The sequence below is a fragment of the Mustela erminea genome, chromosome 6, assembly GCF_009829155.1.
Source record: "Mustela erminea isolate mMusErm1 chromosome 6, mMusErm1.Pri, whole genome shotgun sequence".
NCBI classification, from domain to species: Eukaryota; Metazoa; Chordata; class Mammalia; order Carnivora; family Mustelidae; genus Mustela; species Mustela erminea.
In genome coordinates this window covers 63,252,340-63,269,352 of record NC_045619.1, presented here as the reverse complement: position 1 = coordinate 63,269,352, position 17,013 = coordinate 63,252,340, and the positions used below count along the sequence as shown (strand labels likewise).

The 17,013-nt window shown below is 42.2% G+C and overlaps 1 protein-coding gene across 1 annotated transcript; it reads left to right on the top strand.

The window, feature by feature from the left end:
* The first annotated feature begins 1,943 nt into the window (after positions 1-1,943).
* On the top strand, positions 1,944-3,854 carry LOC116593499 (cationic amino acid transporter 3-like). The gene is made up of 2 exons (XM_032347775.1): positions 1,944-3,260; positions 3,372-3,854. The coding sequence occupies exons 1-2, from the start codon at positions 1,944-1,946 to the stop codon at positions 3,852-3,854; spliced, it is 1,800 nt and encodes a 599-aa protein (XP_032203666.1).
* Positions 3,855-17,013: the final 13,159 nt, after the last annotated feature.

Sequence of the window (17,013 nt, the reverse complement as noted above, 5' to 3'; positions counted from 1 at the left end):
TTGTGAAGGAAGGGCAGTGAGGAACCCTGGAAGGGTTTGAAGCCTGGTCGGATGTCGGGGACACCTCAAAATAAAAAGATTCCATGAGTTAAGAATTCACCCTCCTTATCTATCTCATGTGCTTGTTGGTAAATCATAACATTGGAGCTGGTGAGTGGCAAATAAGGAGTCTAGATGGATTTGTAGACAGAAGGTCTGGCCCATAACCCATAACCCATAACACAAGTGTTCCTTTTGAGCATCTGTAGAGTAGCCTTTCCAATTTTTACTTGATCTTTCTGTCTTTAAAAACCTCTGACAGCATTTCCTAATATTCTCAAAAGCAAAGCCTGAGTAAGGAGGAGAGTGGGGGCTGCATGACTTTGTTCTCTCTGATCTCCACTATTCCTTTCCTGGGCATTGCTGTGAATTGTTCATCCAGAGCCTTTCTTCTCTTGGGGAGAGGGTCTTTTGAGTAGCAGCAGAGAAGGAGGAAGAGGAAACCACATGCAAAATTCCTTCATTAAGAAAGTATTCAGCAAAAGTTTAAGTTAAAAATTACTCCTTGTGAAAAATTCATAGGGAGTTACAAGTGAGTGTTTTAAAACAAGCTGCCAGAGCAGAGCAGATTCTCCAGGACCCTGGCAGCTGATATCACAAATGGCACAGGTGTGTAGAAAGCACAGTGTGGCCAGTGAGGAGACTGTCTGCAGAACTGAATTCACCTTCTCTCCTGGAATCCAGAGAGGGAGGAGACAGAAGGAATTTTCTGGTCATGAACTACTGGGGTGGGTGACATACTTCTTTTCTGCCTACTTATCACACTGTCATAACTATGGACATAGAAAAAAGTAGTGAATTTTTATCTGGTTCCTTTGGGTGAGGTTTATTGAATGTCAGAATTTACAGAACCATCTTCCTGGCTCCTCACCCTTTTTAGTCATGGACCTTGGGTTGATTGCTGCCCTCATTTCTTCAGTGTTTACTTCCCAGGCAGCCTGGTCCTCTCCTTCTTGCAGGTGGTTATTAAGGCCCTGCCCCTTTCCCTCCTCTTCTCTGTTCACAGCGCCCCTGTGGATCTAGGTGACTAAAGGGAAGGGGTGAACTATACATTCTTGGCCATCAGCACAGCTAAATGAATGATGCAGAATGAGGAAAAACAGGGCAAAAGTGACATCTGACCTTGGGTAGCAGATTTGGGGGCTAACAGTGTTAAGACTGAGAGACCAATATTTGTATTTTAAGCTTTGATAATATATAAAAAATGGGTCTGTAATAGCAACAAGGCCCACTCATCCATGAATTAATGTGTCATAACTCATGCACAAATACCATGTACACATCCCTGGTGTGAATTCTTGCACAATACATTCATGTCCTGTTGTGTCTTACTGCCTAGTCAGCAACATGACTTATGAACTCAAATGGGATTATGTTATGTGGTATGTAAAAAAGGAAAATGTTGGAGTATCTGGGTGGCTTAGTCAGTTGAGACCCTGACACTTGATATCAGCTCAGGTCTTGATCTCAGGGTTGTAAGGTTGGGCTCCATGCTGGACATTGAGCCTACTGAAAAATTAAAAAAAAAAAGAAAGAAAGAAAAGGCAGAATGTTGGGAGATATTTGGTACTTTTTCTAGTGGGAAAGCAGGATTGATTTTTCTTTTATGTCTTTTGATGTCATTTCTTTATTACGTGGGCTGCAACAAGTTATATGAGACCTCTGAGTTTCAGTTGGTTGAACACCATTGTTCAGTAAATATTTACTGTTTCCCTAGGCACTATGAAAGGATGGCATTTACCAGAAGAAGTATGAAGCAGCAGCTTTGAAGCCTGAGCAACAGACCTCCGTAGCCCCAATGCGACTTGGCTTAACTTAGCTTCACTGATCCAGATCCAGCACTCTAGCATTCTGAGCTTGCTACAACTATTTAATCCTTAAAATCTTCTTCAATGCCTGCCAGAATGCTATGTCAGAAACTTCGCAGACTTGGTCAAAAGCTGGTACACAGACGTGCACTGGAGCAACTGGTACCTGAGATGGCCCCTGACAGAATCCTGAGCACTCTGGATTTAGTGGCCCTGGGTGTGGGCCGCACAGTGGGTGTAGGTGTATATTTCCTGGCTAATGAAGTAGCCGGCAATCAAGCAGGACCATCCACTGTGATCTGCTTTTTGGTGGCTGGCCTCACAGCGTTGTTGGCTGGTCTGTGCTATGCAGAGTTTAGTGCCCGGATTCCCCATTCTGGCTCTGCATATCTCTACTCCTATGTCACTGTAGGTGAAATCTGGGCCTTCATCACTGGCTGGAACCTCATCATTAACTTTGTTAGTGATGCATTCATTATGATCCACACCTGGAAATTAATTTTTGATGACCTAATTGGGAAACGGATCTCTGAGACCCTGCATGAGAGCATCTCACAGCATGTTCCCCAAGTCTTTGCAGATAATGTGGGCTGCTTTGCTGTGGTCCTTCTGTTGTTGTTTATAGAAATTCAAAGTGTGAATGATCGTTGGTTCTTCATAGTTTTCAAACTGTTCACATTGGTGAAACTTTTGGTTCTCAGTTTTGTCATCATCTCTGGCTTCATAAAGGGGGACCTGCACAACTGGAAGCTCACAGAAGAGGACTACATACAGGCTGGACTCAATGACACCTCTAGCTTGCGCCCTCTGGGCTCTGGAGGATTTTTTCCTTTTGGCTTCCAGGGGATTCTCCATGGATCAGCTACCTGTTTCTATGCATATATTGGTTTTGATAGTATTGGTTTCAGAGTTGAGAGAGCCAAGAATCCCCAGCGTTCCATCCCCAAAGGCATTGTGGTTTCACTGCTCATCTGCTGTTTGCTGTATTTTGGTGTGTCTGTGGCGCTTACGCTTATGATGCCTTACTACCAGCTTCGACCCGGGAGCACCTTGCCTGAGGTATTTCTCTATATTGGCTGGGCCCCTGCCTACTATGCTGTAGCTTTTGCAATTTTTTGTAGTATTTTTGTCAGCATCTATCGGGGCTTTATGGTCCCCATAAGGTGGATGATATACATGATGGCAAAGGGTGGCCTCCTGAGTCCTTCCTTTGTCAGGATGTGTACAGATACTCACCTCTTTTCTACTGTGTTATTTGGCATTTGTGTAGCACTCTCGGTATTCTTTTTTGGATTTACTTTTTTGGTGTACGTCAGGTCACTTGGGACCCTGATATCTTATTTTGTGGTAGCGTTTTGTGTTCTCATCATCAGGTATCAGCCTGAGAGGAGGAAAGAGGAAAATGAAGCACAGGTGCAGGAGGAAGATTGGGAAAATGAAACACAAGTGCAGGAGGAGAATGAGGCAAATGAAGTGCAGATGCAGGAGGAGAAAGAGGAAAATGAAGCGCAGATGCAGGAGGAGAAAGAGGCAAATGAAGTGCAAATGCAGGAGGAGACTACACCTGCAGCAGAGAAGCTGACTCTAAGGAGACTATTTTTTCCAGGCAGCCCCACCCCCACTCCACTCTCTGGCTGGGTTGTCTATGTTTGCTCCTCACTGCTTGCTCTGCTGCTGATTCTCCTCTGCCTGGTGCTGGCCCACTGGCCAGGTCTGCTTTCTGGAGATGCAGGGGTGATCACAGTGGTTGTGCTGCTCCTTGTTCTCATCACTGGGACTACTGGGGTCATCTGGAGACAGCCACAGAGCTCCACTCCCCTTCACTTTAAGGTCCCTGCTGTGCCTCTCCTCCCACTCCTGAGCATCTTTGTGAATGTTTACCTTATGATGCAGATGACATCTGTCATTTGGACTCGGTTTGGTGTCTTGATGCTGCTTGGGTTGTTTTTGTACTTCAGCTCTGGGATTCAGCAATGCCTGTCACTGAACCCAAACTCTAGACTTTGAATTTAAGCAGTACCAGTACATATTAGGCTTGACATCACACCTGAATATAGTCTGACCTCCTACACAGGTGCAGGAGGAGAATGGGGAGTAGTCCTGAGCTCATGAAAATGTAGGCCTCTCATGAGGTACTGGTGGGGGAACACTACTAGAGCACTGTATTTATGGTGAGGTGTAGGATGTGTCTTTGCTTTTTCTCCATTTTTAAAAAAAATTTTTATTTTGCTTTTCAGTTTTGTCTATAGCTACTTACTGGCTTTTACAAAATTAATATTAAAAAAAAAAAGACTTGAAAAGGTGTTTTCCTTTTCTTTGGTTAAATATCCACTAATGAAGGCGGTACCTTGCTGATGAAATTAGTAGAGAATGATTCTTGCTCTCAGGCTGGTTAGTTGAGCCCCACATTGGCTGTAGAGATCACTTAAGAAAATATCCAGTAGCAGAATTAGTGGATCATATGGTAGTGCTGTTTTAAACTTTTTGAGGAACCTCCATACTGTTTTCCATAGTGGTTACACCAGTTGACATTCCCACCAGCAGGACATGAGGGTTCCTTTGCCTCTGTATCTTTGGCAACACTTGTTTTTCTTATCTTTTTTATTTTAGCTATCCTGACAGATATAAAGTGATATCTGATTGAAGTTTTAATTTGTATTTCTATGATGCTTAGTGATGGTAAGCATCTTTTCATGTGTCTGTTGGCCATCTGTATGTCTTCTTTGGATAAATATCTATTCAGGTCTCTGCCTGTCTTGGATTGTTTGTGTTTCTGGTTATACAGAAAGTTATACAGGCCTTTAAGAGTCATGAAAGAGACTTGTGTGAGGGATGTGTTTTTACATTTAAAGGGAATTTATGAGCCAGGTTTGTATTGTATATTGTGCCATGGTGTGAGATTTCTGAATCAGGAAAGGGTGAGAGATGATTCTCATTGCCATCTGGAGGATAGATAGAAGGATGTAGACAGATAGACTCTTCCTGGGAGACCACTGTAGCAACTGCTACAGTCCTGTTGATCCTTCTCTTCAAACTATGGACCAGCAGCGAGGGTGTCACGTGGGAACTTCTTAGAAATACAGAATCTCAAGCCCCAATGCAGCGGTGCTGAATCAGAATATACATTTTTAACAGGCTCCCAAGTGATTTGTATGCTCTTTTAGATTTGAGAAACCTTAGGTGATTGATGATAGGTGTCTGGCCTCAAATAAGCACTAGGGAAGGTGTGAAAACTTTCAAATTGGGAGTAGTAGGGGAGGGGCTTAGGTGGAGGGAAGTTGAATTTGGGGAAGAGGGAGAAGTGTGGGCCCCAGCTGCCCTTCTGTCTCCATGCCTCCCACACCGGTCACTGTGGCAGGTTTTGGCACTCTGCCCACTTTGGGACAGTGCCTGTTGTGCCCTCCCAGGAGTCTGCTTGGTCTTCAGGGGCTCCCCTGGGGCAAGAATTTTATGGGTGGAGACTGCTGCCCATTCTCATACCCCTTTTTCATATCATGCCCTTTAAGGGACTGGGAAAGTCATAATAGTTATGCCCCAGCTCAGTGTTGTACTGTTCCTTAACCAGATGAGTGATAACATGATGCTAATTGAGGAAACTTTGGAGGTTGGGGGATGAAATAGGAGTTCTTAACTATCTGTCCTGGACATTAGGATACTTTCATGTTTCAGATGCCTTCAGAAAAGACCAAATGTCTACATAAAGGGTTTTACCCCAGTAGGGGCCAAATTAATGCTTTTTAAGAGATCTTTTAGATGATTTTTAATGGGTCAGTAACAAACTATATGAGACCAATAATTCCAGAGACCTGGAGTGATAGGCAGTGCAACAATATTACCAGGTGGGCATTGGAGAATTTTCTTAGGCTTTTGAGGGTTTGTGTGCCTCATCCCTTATAAGAATGGATGATAAATAGAGGCCAAAATTAAAGGGAAATTGATGGAGATTGAAGATGACAAAGAATTTTCTGAGATCAGAGGTAGATGGGAGATGGGAGGGTGCAGGCTCTTTGGCCATGTGCATGGCTGGCTCACTTGGTGTTGAAAGGCTCAAATGGGCTTCTGCCCAGAAAAAAGGAAATGTATAAAATGGGCTCTCAAAATCTTTGTTATCCCAGGAATACTCCAGTCAACTTCTTCTTTTTTTTTTTTTAAAGATTTTATTTATTTGTTTGACAGACAGAGATCACAAGTAGGTAGAGAGGCAGGCAGAGAGAGAGAGAGGAGGAAGCAGGCTCCCTGCTGAGCAGAGAGCCCGATGTGGGACTCGATCCCAGGACCCTGAGATCATGACCTGAGCTGAAGGCAGAGGCTTAACCCAGTGAGCCACCCAGGCACCCTCCAGTCAACTTCTTAAATGAGAGGCTGGCATGAGAATGTGTGGTGTATGTAGGTGCTGAGGCATGGGGATGATGAATGACAGAAGAAAAAACACAATCTTATTAGAGCACTGAAATCTATGAAATCTCCTAAATCTCCTTGGACTTCGGAGAATATATTAGACATTAAGGCTCAAATAGAATTTTAGGTTTACAGGTCCCATCTATTTTCACTTATTTATCTCATGTCATAGGAAAATTTAAAAACTTCAGTGGGAAAGGAACACCTCTCTTACGTATTACTTCTATGTCCATAGCCCCAAAATGATGATGATGAACTTATAAGAGCTACCATTTGCTGAGTACTCCAAACACTTTACATAATCACCTACTTAATACAAAGTTGAATGAGATGAGTGTAGTTATGCTCATTTTACAAAAGTTGAAACTGAGGCTCAGAGAGATTAAGTCATTTGTACAGAGTGAGTAGTGATGCTCAGATTTGTACCAAGTTTGATTCAAAATCTCATGCCTGTAACCCCTGAGCTATCTGCAGGGAGTGGCTCAGGAAGGATTAGATGCTTGTTGAATCTTCATGGCATAGAGGTAATTGAAGGGCAGTGGGTAATCCCCAATAATGAATAATGAAAAACCAATTTATTTTGTGGCATGTAGTCAGACACACACTTAGTGACACTTGCAGCTCATACTCAGTCTCTCCTTCACCTTCACTGTGTCCCACTCTGCAGTTAGGAGCTGGGAAAGGGGTGAGGCTGGGTGCATAGATTCATAAAATGCCTCGTTGAAAGTCGTGTGTGTGCATACTATATGGACATATGTGTTTGAAATGAGTGGAAATTTGGTCTAAGGAGTGGTGTATGTTTATCTCAGTAGATCCCTAAACATAAGCATGTTTGTTAGAGTTTTTGTATTTTGTGCGTGCGTATGTGTGTGTTTGTGTGTATGTCTATGTACACAAAACCTGTAGGAATTCAGCCAGCTCCAAGGAACTGGCTGCCCTCCATCCCTGGCCTTGGGTGGTGTGTTGGTACCAACCCCTGATATTTATTTTCCGTCCCAACTCAAGGGAACCTCAATGAATTTTGTTTCTGGGAAGTTTATGGCTAAGACGCTGGGCTGCTGTGGAGTCCTTGTACATCTGCTACAATTAGAAGAGCTTTGCAGAGAAAGAGAACAGCCAAAAGGAAATCCCCTCGTGTTTTTTACACATTAGCCTGGTATACAGCTGCAGTTATAGGTATACCACCCACATAACCATGGTCTCTCTCCTAGAACCCCCTCAGGGAGGGTACTAGGAGAAGCCATTTTATTTACGTCTTTGCTTCCAAATGGGACTCTCTATTTGAGCCATCCTAGAAAGAGAAGAATTAAAAATTATACTAATTAAAGAAGCTAGAGTGGAGATTATGAGAAACTAGCCATTTGTGTAACTAAATTCATAGAAAGCAATGGGCTTTGACAGGACCAGGAATGGTAAAAAGAGTTGAATGTCTCTGTTTACTTCTTTAGAAAACTTGAGGCAAAGCTCCTGAAAGCAGGAGGCAGGACGACCTGCATGTGGTTTGAAGGCAGACACAGCATGGGAAGCGCCTCCTCCGCCTTCTAACACCAGTGCTTGGGAGACTGTTTTATGAGGGATTTTTATGAAAAACTTTGCTTCTGACATGTAACAGCATCTCTGTCCACAGAAGGAGGAAGTGTGGATATTTATTAACATGTATTGTCAGAATATCTAGGAAAATGAACTATGAGGATGGAAGGAGGAGGAGTTTCTCTCTTTCCCCAGGTATGCAAATTACCTGATTTAATTTGTATAGGATATGCTTTTCTTCTTGCTCTTCTCAGTAATGAGATTAAGAAATCCTTTCATTCTTATTAAAGAACTCAGTGGGGAGAAAGAGGTGAGAGAGATAATATAGATGGAAGCATGATGGGTACCCTCTTCCATTTGAAACTTTACCTCTTCAAGAAGATCAAGTAGAAAAGTGGGGATAAATGGGTTCTGAGCTGGGACAGAGGTTCTACCTTCTGTCTTCCATATTCAAATCCTCCAGTTTCTGTAGTTTTGTCTTAAATTTTACTGGTTCTTGCATTTCATTCTCTTGCGATGAACAGAAGTTTAATATCAAATGATGCCCAAAGTCAGGAAATCCTTCCTAGTAGCTGTGTGTTTCCTTGGAACTCTGTTGTCCAAATCTCTGACTACTTAAATCCTAAATAATCATCCTGATCCATTTTAAATGTTAGCTCTGTGTATACCTTCCTGGATTATCTGCCTTTGAAGAAATTTATTTCCTTTGATCTCCTCTCTGCACACTGTCTTCAGCTGTAGTTACCCTGTGGCTTTTCTTTCTCCCTTACTCAGCTGTACACTTTTGGAGGACAGGGGAATGGCAATCAGTGTCCCAGGTCTGAGGCTGGGTGGAGACTGGGTCCTGAGGCCTATACTCAGGTCTGAGCTCAGGAAGAGATGAGAGGCCCTGCTCTGACCAGGGAGGGCCATAAAGGGGAGTAAGGGGTGAGTAGAAGGGAGGCCAGACAGTGGAGGGTTCAGGTCCGTTCAGGTCCTGGCTCCTCCTAAGAGATTTGGGAGTGATGTAACCAGGCTGCTCTCCTAACTCTAGGCTCCACCCATTCTGCCTAAGGGCCTTAAGGGTCTAAGCCTCCTTCTGAGGCTGGGATGACCTGATCACAGTGAAGACTTCTGTCTCTAGTCATTCCTACCCAAATAGGTCCAAAACGAGTCCTTGTCTCTTAGAGGCCTCTGGTGAGGTCATGAACACATAAGCTGAATTTCACATAAGCTGAGGCTTTCAGACCCATTGTGCAGGGAAGTTCTTACTGAGTCTAACTCAGATCCTGCTGTGGACTTCATGCTGTAAAACCCCAGACTGACTTTTTGATAATTGTACTCACACTGACATCCACAAGCATGGAAGTAGTGTCTTCTGGATAGAGAAGAGGGTCAGAGTGTAGGGACACTGAGAGGATGTGGGGTAAAGCCTGATGGATCATAGATGGTCAGACCTTTCCCGGGCAGGAGGGCAGTGATCAGCAGGGCAGATTCAGGGAAGAGAGCTCAGAGACCACCAGTTAAACACTTCTACTTTACAAACTGGAGCCAGAGGCCCTCGGGGGGTGGGAACAGTCAGTGTCCCCTACTCTGTGATGGCTGCCTCTGGAAATGCAACCCCTGATTCTTGGTCTAGAAGTCTTTCTTGTGCCCCATTTGGAGGCCCCTCCACTCTGCTCCTATTCTCTTGGCCTTATGGGATGGGGAGTAGAGAAGAAACTTAAGCTAGACTGGGGCACTGTCCCCTTCCTTTTTTAAAAATTAACATACAAGGTATTATTTGTTTCAGGAGTACAGGTCTGTGAATCATCAGTCTTAAACAATCACAGCATTCACCATAGCACATACCCTCTCCAGTGTCCATCTCCCAGCTACCCTATCCCTCCCATCCCCGTCCCCTCCAGCAACCCTCAGTTTGTTTCATGAAATTAAGAGTCTCTCATGATTTGTCTCCCTCTCCGGTCCCATCTTGTTTCATTTTTCTCTCCTTTCCCCCGACAACCCCATGCCCTAGTAACATCTATGTCATTGCAAATGGCAAGCTTTGAGGGTTTTTTGATGGTTGCATAGTATTCCAGTGTGTGTGTGTGTGTGTGTGTGTGTGTGTGTGCGTGTGTGTGTGTGTGTACCACATCTTTATCCATTCATCCGTTGATGGGCATCTAGCCTCTTTCCATAGTTTGGCTATTGTGGACATTGCTGCTATAAATGTTTGGATGCATGTGCCCCTTTAGATCATTACATTTATATCTTTAGTGTAAATACCCAGTAGTGCAATCGCTGGATTGTTTTCAACTTTTTGAGGAACCTCCATGCTGTTTTCCAGAGTGGCTGTACCAGCTTGCATTCCCACCAACAAAGGTGTATCCTCATCAACATCCGTTGTTTCCTGACTTCTTAATTTTAGCCATTCTGACTGGTGTGAGGTGGTATCTCACTGTGGTTTTGATTTCTATTTCTCTAATGCTGAGTGATATTGAGCATTTTTCATGTGTCTTTGGGCCATTTGGATGTCTTCTTTGCAGCAATGTCTGTTCATGTCCTCTGCCCATTTCTTGATTGGATTATTTGTTCTTTGTGTGTTGAGTTTGATAAGTTCTTTCTAGATTTTGGATACTAGCCCTTTATCTGATACGTCATTTGCAAATATCTTCTCCCATTCTGTCCATTGTCTTTTGGTTTTGTTGACTGCTTCCTTTGCTGTGCAAAAGCTTTTTATCTTGGGGCATCTGGGTGGCTCAGTGGGTTAAAGCCTCTGCCTTCAGCTCAGGTCATGATCCCAGGGTCCTGGGATCAAGCCCCGCATTGGGCTCTCTGCTCAGTGGGGAGCCTGCTTCCTCCCTCTCTCTGCCTACCTTTCTGCCTACTTCTGTCAACTAAATAAATAAAAATATTTTTTAAAAAAAGCTTTTTATCTTGATGAAGTTCCAATAATTCATTTTTGCTCTTGCCTCCCTTTCCTTTGGTGATGTTTCTAGGAAGATGTTGCTGCAGCTGAGGTCAAAGAGGTTGCTGCCTGTGTTCTCTGCAAGGATTTTGATGGATTCCTTTCTCATAGTGAGGTCCTTCATCCATTTTGAGTCTATTTTTGTGTGTGGTGTAAGGAAATGGTCCAGTTTCATTCTTCGGCTTGTGGCTGTCCAATTTTCCCAACACCATTTGTTGAAGAGACTGTCTTTTTTCCATTGGACATTCTTTCCTGCTTTGTCAAAGGTGAGTTGACCATAGAGTTGAGGGTCCATTTCTAGGCTCTCCATTCTGTTACATTGATCTGTGTGTCTTTTTTTGTGCCAGTACCATACTGTCTTGATGATTACAGCTTTGTAATAGAGCTTGAAGCCTGAAATTGTGATGCCGCCAACTTTGGTTTTCTTTTTCAACATTCTTCTGGCTATTCGGGGTCTTTTCTGGTTCCATATAAATTTTAAAAATATTTGTTCCGTTTCTGTGAAAAAAGTTGATGGTATTTTGATAGGGATTATATTAAATGTGTAAATTGTTCCAGGTAGCATAGGCATCTTCACAATATTTGTTCTTCCCACCCATGAGCATGGAACGTTTTTCCATTTTCTTTGCGTCTTCCTCACTTTCTTTCATGAGTGCTTTATAGTTTTCTGAGTACAGATTCTTTGCTTTTCTGGTTAGATTTATTCCTAGGTATCTTATGGTTTTGGGTGCAATTGTAAATGGGATTGACTCCTTAATTTCTCTTTCTTCTGTCTTGTTGTTGGTGTATAGAAATGCAACTGATTTCTGTGCTTTGATTTTATATCCTGACACTTTACTGAATTCCTGTATGAGTTCTAGCAGTTTTGGAGTAGAGTCTTTTGGGTTTCCCACAAAAAGTATCTTATCATCTCTAAAGATTGAGAGTTTGACTTCTTCGCTGATTTGGATGCCTTTTATTTCTTTTTGTTGTCTGATTGCTGAGGCTGGGCCTTCTAGCACTATGTTGAATAGCAGTGGTGATAGTGCCGTGTTCCTGACCTTAGGGGAAAAGCTCTGTTTTTCCCAACCGAGAGTGATAGTCGCTGTGGGTTCCTCATAGATGGCTTTCATAGATGGCTTTGATGACACTGAGGTATGTGCCCTCTATCCCTACACTCTGAAGAATTTTGATCAAGAAAGGATGCTGAACTGTTTAGATGCTTTTTCAGCATCTGTTGAGAGGAATCATATAGTTCTTAATCTTTCTTTTATTTATGTGTTGTATCTCATTGGTTGATTTGAGGATGTTGAACCAACCTTGCAGCCCAGGATTAAATCCCACTTGGTCGTGGTGAATAATCCTTTTAATGTACTGTTGGATCCTATTGGCTAGTATCTTGGTGAGAATTTTTGCATCCATGTTCATCAGGGATATTGGGTCTATAATTCTCTTTTTTATGGGGTCTTTGTCGGTTTGGGGATCAAGGTAATGCTGGCCTTATAAAATGAGTTTAGAAGTTTTCTTTACATTTCTATTTTTTTGAACACTTTCAGGAGAATAGGTATTAATTCTTCTTTAAATGTTTGGTAGAATTCCCCTGGGAAGCCGTCTGGCCCTGGGCTCTTGTTTGTTGGGAGATTTTTGATGACTGCTTCAATCCCCTTACTGGTTATGGTTCTGTTCAGGTTTTCCATTTCTTTTTGGTTCAGTTTTGGTAGTTTATACATCTCTAAGAATGCATCAATTTCTTCCACATTGTCAGACTTGCTGGTGTATAGTTGCTCATAATCTGTTCTTATAATTGTTTGTATTTCTTTGGTGTTGTTTGTGATCTCTCCTCTTTCATTCGTGATTTTATAATTTGGGTCCTTTTTCTTTTCTTTTTGATAAGTATGGCCAGGGTTTATCAATCTTATTAATTCTTTCAAAGAACCAACTCCTAGATTCATTGATCTGTTCTGCTATTTTGGTTTCTATTTCATTGATTTCTGTTCTGATCTTTATTATTTCTCTCCTCCTACTGGGCTTTATTTGCTGTTTTTTGTCCAGCTCCTTTAGGTGTAGGATTAGGTTGTATACTTTAGACCTTTCTTGCTTCTTGAGAAAGGCTTGTATTGCTATATACTTTCCTCTCAGGACTGCCTTTGCTGTGTCCCACAGATTTTGAATAGTTTTGTTTTCATTTTCATTTGTTTCCAGGAAATTTTTTAATTCTTCTATAATTTTCTGGTTGACTCATTCATTCTTTAGTAGAATGCTCTTTAGCCTCCATGTAGTTGAGTTCCTTCCAACTTTCCTCTTGTGGTTGAGTTCTAGTTTCCAAGGCCTGTGGTCTGAAAATATGCAGGGAATGATTCCAGTATTTTGGTACCAGCTGATTTGTGACCGAGGGTGTGATCTGTTCTAGAGAATGTTCCATGTGCACTAGAGAAGAGTGTGTATTCTGTTGCTTTGGGATGGAATGTTCTGAATATATCTGTGATGTCCATCTGGTCCAGTGTGTCATTTAAGGCCTTTATTTCCTTTTGATTGGTTGATCTTTTGCTTGGATGATCTGTCCATTTCAGTGAGGGGGTTGTTAAAGTCCCCTACTACTATTGTATTATTGTTGATGTGTTTCTTTGATTTTGTTATTAATTGGTTTATATAATTGGCTGCTCCCATGTTAGGGGCATAGATATTTAAAATTGTTAGATCTTCTTGTTGGACAGACCCTTTGAGTATGATATAGTATCCTTCCTCATCTCTTATTATAGTCTTTGGCTTAAAATTCAATTTATCTGGGGGCACCTGGGTGGCTCAGTGGGTTAAGCCTCTGTCTTCAGCTCAAGTCATGATCTCATCATCCTGGGATGGAGCCCCACATCAGGCTCTCTGCTCAGCAGGGAGCCTGCTTTCCCCCTCTCTCTCTGCCTCACTCTCTGCCTACTTGTGATCTCTGTCTCTCAAATAAATAAGTAAAATCTTTTAAAAAATAAGCTAATTTATAGGTATAAGGGTTGCCACCCCAGTTTTCTTTTGATGTTCATTAGGATAAATTGTTTTCCATCTCCTCACTTTAAATCTCGAGGTATCTTTGGGTCTAAAATGAGTTTCTTGAAGATGGCATATGGGTCTAGGTTTTTGTTGTTGTTGTTGTTGTTTTGTTTTGTTTTGTTTTTAAATCCATTCTGATACCTGTCTTTTGATTGGGGCATTTAGCGCATTTACATTTGGGAAACTATTGAAAGATATGAATTTAGTGCCATTGTATTGCCTGATTGTATTGACTGTTACTGTATATTGTCTCTGTTCCTTTCTGATCTGTTTCTTTTAGGCTCTCTTTTGCTTAGAGGACACCTTTCAATATTTCCTGTAGGACTGATTTGGTGTTCGCAAATTCCTTTAGTTTTTGTTTGTCCTGGAAGCTTTTTATCTCTCCTATTTTCAATGACAGCCTAGCTGGATATAGTATTCTTGGCTGCATATTTTTCTCATTTAATGCTCTGATTATATCACACCAGTCTTTTCTGGCCTTCCAGGTCTCTGTGGTTAGATCTGCTCCCAGTCTAATATTTCTGCTGACATAGGTTACAGACCTCTTATCCCATGGTGCTTTCAGGATTTTCTCTTCGTCTCTTAGAACTGTAAATTTTACTATTAGATGATGAGGTGTTGATCTATTTTTATTGATTTGAGGGGGTTTCTCTCTGTCTCCTGGATTTTGATGCTTGTTCCCTTCCCCAAATTAGGGACATTTTCTGCTATACTTTGCTCCAATGTCCCTTCTGTCCCCCTCTCTCTTCTTCTTCTGGGATCCCAATTAATCTAATATTGTTTCGTCTTATGGTATCACTTATCTCTGGGATTCTCCCCTTGTGGTTTAGTAGTTGCTTTTCTCACTTTTTCTCAGCTCTTTATTCTCTATCTTTTGTTGTTCTATATCACTAATTCTCTCTTCTGACTCACTTGTCCTAGCATAAGAGCCTCCATTTTTTATTGCACCTCATTAATATCTTTTTTGGTTTCAACTTGGTTAGATTTTAGTTCTTTTATTTCTTTAGAAAGGGACTTTATTTCTCCAGAAGGGGATTCTCTAGTGTCTTCTATACTTTTTTTTTTTTAAGGATTTTATTTATTTATTTGACAGAGATCACAAGTAGGCAGAGAGGCAGGTAGAGAGAGAGGAGGAAGCAGGCTTCCCACTGAGCAGAGAGCCTGATGCAGGGTCGATCCAAGGACCCTGGGATCATGAGCCAACCCAAAGGCAGAGTTCCCAACCCACTGAGCCACCCAGGTGCCCCATACTTTTTTTAAGCCCAGCAAGCATCTTGATAATTGTAATTTTGATCTCTAGTTCTGACATCTTACTAATGTCTGTGTTGATTGATTACCCTAGCTATCAGTACTGCCTCTTGTTCTTCTTTTTTTTTTTTTGAGGTGTTTTTTGCTTTGTCATTTTATCCAGAGAAGAATAGATAAATGTGAGAACAGAATACTAAAAGGCTAGCAACAATCCCAGAAAAATATACACTAACCAAATCAGTAGACCCAAAACTGGGGGGAGAAGAAACACACACACACACATACACACAGTGAATAGGACAGAGCCACACACTTGATTTTGGGTGTATCTTGGTCTGTTAGAAGAAACTCCCTCCCAAAATTTTAAAGAAAGAAGAACTTACATATATTCAAAATTAAGGGTAAACACGATGAAGTGTTAGAATATGACTATAAAGATAAAAATTAAAAAACATTTTTAAAAAAGGAATTGATAAGAAGTAGGTTGAGAAAAGAAAAGACCAAAAAAAAAAAAAAAAAAAGGAATGTGATCAGGCTGGAGACTAGAACAAAGCCATATGCTAGATTCGGGGTATATTTTGATCTGTTAGAAGAAAGTGTGTCCCAAAATTTTAAAGAAAGAAAAACTTATATTTATACAAAAAATAAGGCTAAATACAATGAAGGGATAGCATATGACTATAAAGATTAAAAAAGATTTTTAAAATGGTATTGTTAAGATAAATAGTTTAAAAAAGGTTTAAAATAGGAAAGAAGGAAAAGAATAGAATAAGAAAAAAAAATTTAAACTTAACTTTGAAACTAAAAAATCATGGGAGAAAAGCCGTGAATTCTATATGCTGTATTCCCCCTAGCTCTGGGGCTTTGCACTTCTCATTGATTGGTAAACTTGGTCTTGGCTGGATGTTCTTACTGATCCTCTGGGCTAAGGGCCTGTTGCTATGATTCTCAAATGTCTTTGCCAGCGGTGGAATTGCACCACCCTTGCGAGGGGTGAGGCTAAATAATCTGTTTTGCTTTCTGTAGCTTTTGTTCCCTGAATGCTTTCTATACAGCTTTGGAGGACGGGAATGAAGATGGTGATCTCCAAGTCTCCGGCTAGGAGGAGCCAAGAGCTTGAAGCCCCACTCCTCAGTTTGACTGCAGAGAAAAGCAGTTAATCCCTCCCATCTCCCTAGTCTCTGGCCACGCTTTGTGCTCACCTGGCCTGTGACTGATCATTTCTTTCTCTGGTGCACAGCCATGTTTGGAGTCTCCAACCCCAGCAAATTCCTGCAGTGCACTCCCACGCCTCTCACACCACTCCTTCTGGTGGAGGAAGCGGTGGGGGGGTCCTTCCCAGATCTGCCACCTGTGGGTTCCCTGCTCAAAGAGTAGTGTCCCGACCGTGCCTTGGATCATGATTTAAGGTAATCCCGAGCTGAGAGCCCATTCCTTGGCTCTGTCTTAGAAGCCGGCCTCCCAGCTCTGATACCTGGGAGCTCTGCCACACTCAGGCACCCCTGGTCTTTCTGGTACCTCAAGGGACCTGAGACCACACTGTCCCAGCAAGGGCTCCACCACTGCTTAGCCTCTGGAGCCTCAGCAGAGCATACTTCTAAAAGTTTCAATTTTGTGCTCTGTGGCTCTACTGCTTGCCGGGAGCCAGCCCCTCCCCACCACGATCTATCTTCCCGTATATCGCCTCAGATTCATTTCTCTGCACGTCCTACCTTCCAGAAAGTGGTCACTTTTCTGTTTGTAAAATTGCTACTATTTTCTTTGATCTCCTGTTGAGTTTCTAGGTGTTCAGAATGGTTTGATAATTATCTAGCTTAATTCCTGGGATCCAGTGAAATTTAGATCTCCTATTCCTCTGCCACCTTTCTGCTCTCCCTGCCTTCCTCTTTATTGACTCCTTTCCAGCCTTCCTAGCTGGGCTTCAGGGCCTCCCATTCACTGACACCTGTTCCTGGTCCTTCTCTCAGCCTCCCTGGATCTGGTCTCAGCTCCACATAGGTAGCCGGCCCAGTATTCACCTCTGTGTCCTGCTCCTAGCCTTAT